The following is a 6,260-nucleotide window of genomic DNA, read 5'->3' as shown; positions in this document are numbered from 1 at the left end:
AGATAGCCGCTTGCCTCTCACTGACATGGCTGCACATGGAAGTGTAAGTTCGGACCCTGCAGGCGCAGCCTGTTTGTGAGCCTGGAAGTTCCCACCTCTCTGTGTGCTCCAGATGTAAGCAAGAAGCCCTGTGGGGCCCTGTTCCCTTCTGGTCTCAGAGCCTTGTCCCAGGGGACGTGTCCCAAAACCAGTTCTGCTTCCCCTGAGAACCACCTGCATCCTGAGAACCTGCTGAAGGGAGACATGGTCCCACCCACCTCTGCTGTGACTCCAGCTCTGCAGACATCACCCCATCCTCACCCTCTGTTCTCTGCCACCCACACTCTCACCCCATGGGGCCTGCACAGGACATCCTGTACGGCTGTGCTCTGCCTTCTTCTTCCCACTTGGTAGGTTTTGCCTTAAATGCACACTCCTCCACCCCCATCATCCTCTTGTGTCCATCTCCTGTGCCAGACCCTCTCGGAGACACCAGGGCAGGGACACCCAGGCGGCCTGAAGCCAGCTTCAGCTGTCCTGCCGAGCCCAGGTGGCTGTCAGACCTTGGGGGCCCCACCTGTGTCAGGTGGAGACACAGCTGAGCACTGAGCTCAGAGCCCCTCCAACAGCTCACACCTGTGCCTGGGAACTGCCAGGGACCTGTGAGCTGCAGAGCATCGTGGTGGACAAGCCTGTGGCCACTGGGGTCAGAGGGCAGTGAGGGATGGGCTGGTGCCTGGTCACCTATGATGTTGACAACATCCTGATGACCAGAGCCCAGGTGTACAGGGAGCTCAGTGAATCCTAAAAGTGCAGGGACAGCTAGACCAGCATTGCTCAGTGGTTGAGCGTCGACCAATGAAGCAGAATTTTACTGTTGGATTCCCAGTCAGGACACATGGCCAGGATGTGAACAACATCAACAGTGTGAGGCATGAAGAAGGCTGCCAATCAGTGATTTTCTCTCATCATTGAGATTCTCTCTCTCTCTCTCTCTCTCTCTCTCTCTCTCTCTCTCTCTCTCTCTCTCTCCCCCCCCCTCCCTTCCTCTCTAACATCAATAAAAATATATATTTAACAAATAAAAAAATAAATGAAAATGTTGCAGGTTTGATTTGCAGTATGGATGTGTGTTTATATGGGAGGCAACTGATCAATGTTTCTCACTCACATCAATGTTTCTCTCTGTCCTTCTCTCTCTCCTTTCCTTTTCCTATAAAAATCAATGAACACATCCTCAGGTGAGGACAAAGTTAAGAAGATCCAGCCTGGCTCCTGTAGCTCAGCGGTTGAGCATCAACCCAGGACACAAGAAGTCACTGGTTAGATTCCTTGTGAGGCACATGATGGGGAAGCAATCCTCATCCCCAGAGGGGACCATGCAGGAGGGAGCCAATCAATGATTCTCTCTCATGAATGTTTCTCTCTATCCCTCTCCCTTCTTCTCTCTTTAAATATGATGAAAGTTATATATTTTAAAAAGATCTGTATATATGCCTATCTGTACATATATCTATATCTATACCTATATCTGTATCTCTATCTATATCTATATTGATTTTTATTCCTAAGGAGTCACTGATTGTTCCCACATCCTACTTCCTGACCACCTCCTGCAGCATAGCCCCTGGTGTGGAAGGAGAGGTCCCTGGGCACGGTGACCAAGACCCCAAGGAGGGCCTGGTTCTCTGAGGGCACAGTCAGCACCTCCTTCCAGGAGAAGCCCCAGACCAGGACCTCCCTCACCTCTTGCCCTTTGTATGTGCAGACACCTCCCACATGCAAATGCCCACACAGCCACCACACACACACTCAGTTGGTGTCCACTTAAATGCAGGGCCTCCTCACCCTGGAGAATACTTTCTGGGGGACGAGGACCTCACCTGCAAGACATGACTCCCATGTGGCTCTTCCTCTTCCTGCTGTCAGCTCCCAGATGTGAGTGACTCAGGGCTTAGACGTGAGGAGATGGGGACCCTGCATCTGAGCCCAGGACTCACTGTGTTCTCTCTGTCCCAGGTGTCCTGTCCCAGGTGCAGCTGCAGGAGTCGGGCCCAGGAGTGGTGAAGCCCTCACAGGCCCTCTCCCTCACCTGCTCTGTCTCCGGATTCTCCATCACAAGCACTTATTCCTACTGGCATTGGATCCGCCAGGCTCCAGGGAAGGGGCTGGAGTGGATGGGGTGCATATGGTATAATGGAAACACTTACTACAGCCCCTCCCTCAAGAGCCGAACCTCCATCTCCCGAGACACGTCCAAGAACCAGTTCTCCCTGCAGCTGAGCTCCGTGACCACCGAGGACACAGCCGTGTATTACTGTGCAAGAGACACAGTGAGGGGAAGTCAGGGTGAGCCCAGACACAAACCTCCCTGAGGGAGACAGTAGGGCTGGGCTGCAGGGAGCATCTTGGAGACCAGGGGGCGCTCAAGACCAGCACAGGGCCCAGACCAGGAGCAGCTGGAGAGTTGAGCAAAGATACCATTTCCTGCTCCTTCTTAAATTAGTTTTGCTCCCAGGATCAGCCACAGTCATCACAGAAAGCCCTTTCCTAGGTCTAGTTTTAGGGATTTTATTTGCGAACAAAAAGGGAGCTTTGTCGTAAATCTGAAAAAACTCAGTGACTGACAGGACACTCACAGGAGGCTCTGATCAGACATCCTCCTGGGCAGTCCTGGGGGTGGGCACGCCCAGGCCTATGACTTCTTTACTGAAAGTCTCATCTTTACCTTAAGCACCCCATCCATGGTTCCTGTGCATCTGGGTTAACACACCTTTGACATCAGCATGACCACCCTCAGAGCGCACTCCTTGGCCATCTGTGTGTCCACTTTGGAGACTTACCTATTAGTCCCTTTGCCCATTTTTCAATTGTGTTGTTGTCTTCCTTTTGTTAAGTTGTATGAGTTCCTACGCATTTTGGAGATTAAGCCCTTATCGGGCATACTCCTCCTGTTGCAAATGGTAAGAGTTCTTTCTTTTTCACAACTGAATAGTATTCACGGTGTAGATGTAACACAGGTTTTTTTATCCAATCATCTGCTGACCGGCACTTAGGCTGTTTCAAAAGCTTAGCTATTATGAATTGCACTTCTATGAGCATAGGGGTACAGGCATTCTTTCTGATGAGTGTTTTTGGTTTCTTAGGATGTATTCCTAGAAGTGGGATCACTGGGTCAAATAAAAATTCCATTTTTAATTTTTTGAGGAAACCCCATCCTGTTTTCCATAATGGCTACACCAGTCTGCATTGCTAATGGACCAAATAAACTGATGAACAAAAATAGACCCAGAGATACAGAAGCATGAACGGATTATGGAACCTCCGAGGGAAGGCAGGGGAGGGTGGGTGGAACGAGATCTACCTATGAACTTGTCTGCATATATGCCTAACCTGTGCACACAGACAATGGCGTGGTGAGGGCCTGGGGAGGTAATGGGAGTGAGTGGGAAGAGGATAACGGGGATGAAGGGGACCTATGCAATACCATCAACAATAAAGATTAGAAAAGAGAGAGAGAGAGAGAGAGAGAGAGAGAGAGAGAGAGAGAGAGAGAGAACCTCCTGTTCACTATCCTGGCACCCAGTCCCCGCCTTGCTCTCTCCCACCTCCATGTCACTCCTCACGTTCCCTCCTGAACTTCAAATGCACAAACCCAGCTGCAAACGGTTATTCTCTGGAGCATTTGAGGTCTTGCTCCCCCACAGTTGTAGTCAGTTTGGCTCCAATAAAATCTTATAAACATTCCCTACATGTTTAGACATTTCTTACATCAACATGTTGTACCACATACGTCCATACACGTCTCCTCCCCGTGAGGAGGGGAAAGTGCACACAATTATTATAAACCTGCCCCTTCCAGAGGATGAGGTCTACAGCGTTCCGTGAGTTGGAGATAAAACTCGTTTGCAGACGGTTGTCAAGGACATTAGGTTCCCCTCCTTCGGAACGAGGCTTCCCCTGCTGTGCCCGTCACCCCTGTGACACTTTGGCAGGTTGTCGTTGGTTGTCGAATTGGCATAAAATCCACAGCATAAAGTGAACCACGTTGAGGTAGTTGAACTGTAGGAATAACTAAAACACAATCCTGGAAAAAAATGAAAATGTCAATAGACATGATCGTCTGATAGCACAAAATCCCACAGTTGTTATTTCTAGGGAAGTATTTTATTTTATTTTTTAAATTTTTATTCATTGATTTGAGAGAGAGGAAGAGGGAAATATCAATTTGTTGTCCCACTTATTTATGCATTCACTAACGGCCCAGTGCATGAAATTCATGCCTGGGTAGGGTCCCTAGGCCTGGCCGGTGATCAGGGCTGATCGGGGCCTTCTGCCTGCCGGCTGGGGCCTTCCTTCATTCCACACCACCCCCCCATGGTCAGCACACATCATAGTGAGCAATCGAACTCCTGGTCTCCCAGTCGAACTCCCAAGGGGACACTTTGCATAACAACATCCAAACCTGTGGAGAATTTTTTTGAGAGTTTATTGGAGCTGCTCTCTCCCTCCAGGGGGCCCGTCTGTGCCATTCCCTTCCCTCTTCTTCCCCTATAGGCACAATTCTCCTAAACTCCAAGGTACCTCATGGGACTTGCAGCCAGGGGGGTAATGGGTCCAGGGCTAACTCCTTGAACCTGTCTCCAGGCCCTTTTTCTCTGACTCCCGGTGAGCCAGGCCATCCAGCATCCGCTCTCCTGTTCCTTCGATGCCCTTCCCGTTCCACGGTCCTAGGCATGTTTGCTATCCCCAACACACACTTGTGAGCTTGTCTACACATTGTCTCTTGATTGAAATCTTTCCCTCAAGAAGACAAGAATAGAGATCTCACCAACTCGCTTGTAACACTATTTCAATGTGTCATTTCCTTTATTAATATCATTCAATGGTTATGGACTCTCTGTAGCCCTTGGGGAAAATTCAATAGAAACATTCGAATAAAGTTGAGGAAATTTCCTAGAAAGTAAAGCAGTAAGACAAAGAGATGAAAAGGGGGCAAAGGGGTGTAAAGAAAGACAGAAAAAAAAATAAAGTTGATTTGAGCCAAACTTGATCACCAGAACAGAAAGCGCAGCTTTTTCTGTCCCCAGGATCCGGTGTCAGTAAGTCCAAGAATGAAATCAGGGACCAGAAGATTTAAGTGAAAGTGTGGAGCATTTATTACAAGCAGATTCAGGCTTCCCCCACAGGGAGGGGCCCACTAATCGGCTGCCCCTGAAGCCTGTGGTCTAGGGTCACTGAGCAGAAGGGGCTGAAGCAAAATGGTGGCGTAGGCAGCTCCAAACTCTTGTTCCTCCACAAAAACATCAAAAAAAAAAACACCACCAAAACTATCAGAACTGGCATCTGTTGGACTCTCGAAAACAGTCAGAGACCTGCAGCAACTGAGCAAACCCCGAGTCAAGTACACGCTACTCAGAGAGGGAAGGTGTCCCAGGTGTGGCTCAGGGGTTGAGCATCCACCCAGGAACAACAAGGTCACAGGAGGGGTTACTGGGTTGTGGGCTGGATCCCCAGGACAGTTCATGCAGGAGGCAACCCATTCACGGTTGTCTCTCTTGAGGTTTCCACCTCTCTACCACTGTCCCCACCTCTCTCTCTAAAATCAATTTACAAAAAAAATTTAAAAAAAAAGGAAGAGAGAAGGAAGGTTTGGTGGTGTTTGACCTGTCCATGCCCCTCCCCTCACTTCTAGGCATGATTGCACTTTTCTTTTCTGTTTTATAAATGCAGCAACAGGCCTGTTTGTACGGCCACCAGCAAAGGACAGCAGTCTCCTGTCAAGTGAAGAAGATCAGGACCTTACGCAGCTGATTGGGGACCCACTGCCATGGGGAGACTGGCCTGGTTGCCTTCACGTGCTGGGTCTGTTCACCTGCCCCATCAGCAGGCGTTTCCAATGGGTCTCCTGCTCCTGGGCCTGCTTTTCTGATTCCTCATGATGCACAAGCTGCCATTCCAGGTAGTTCATCCAGGCACTTTCCCACGAACCATTAATCATCATATTCCCTGTGGCCAGAGGCTGTGGTCCTCAGGTCTGGCAGGAGCTTGGTAACTGGCTCTCCAACTCCAGGGCCAACTCTGGAGCCTGCATGTGGTTACTCAGTTATCTATCTCAGGCCTCTTCATCCCGGAAGGCAGACTTACTCCTACATCCCCTTAGGAATTGTTTTCCATGTTCCCCCGTCACCTCAGCTTGGTTCTCAAAGAATTCGGCAAAACGCAGTCCTCCTGGCCTTCAATGGCGTCACAGGCCACAGATAAGCAGCCCACTGACGGCA

General features: G+C 49.7%; 1 gene segment (V, D, J or C); it reads left to right on the top strand.

Moving 5' to 3' along the window:
• Positions 1-1,842: 1,842 nt before the first annotated feature.
• Positions 1,843-2,321, top strand: LOC132225743 (immunoglobulin heavy variable 4-38-2-like; the record flags this gene model as incomplete). The annotated part of the segment is given in 2 exon segments: positions 1,843-1,917; positions 1,999-2,321. Coding segments are annotated over 2 exon segments (369 nt in total), but the record flags the coding sequence as incomplete, so codon positions are not given.
• Positions 2,322-6,260: the final 3,939 nt, after the last annotated feature.

This window comes from Myotis daubentonii (assembly GCF_963259705.1).
Source record: "Myotis daubentonii chromosome 1 unlocalized genomic scaffold, mMyoDau2.1 SUPER_1_unloc_1, whole genome shotgun sequence".
Lineage (NCBI taxonomy): Eukaryota > Metazoa > Chordata > Mammalia > Chiroptera > Vespertilionidae > Myotis > Myotis daubentonii.
This window is presented reverse-complemented; position numbering and strand designations above follow the sequence as displayed.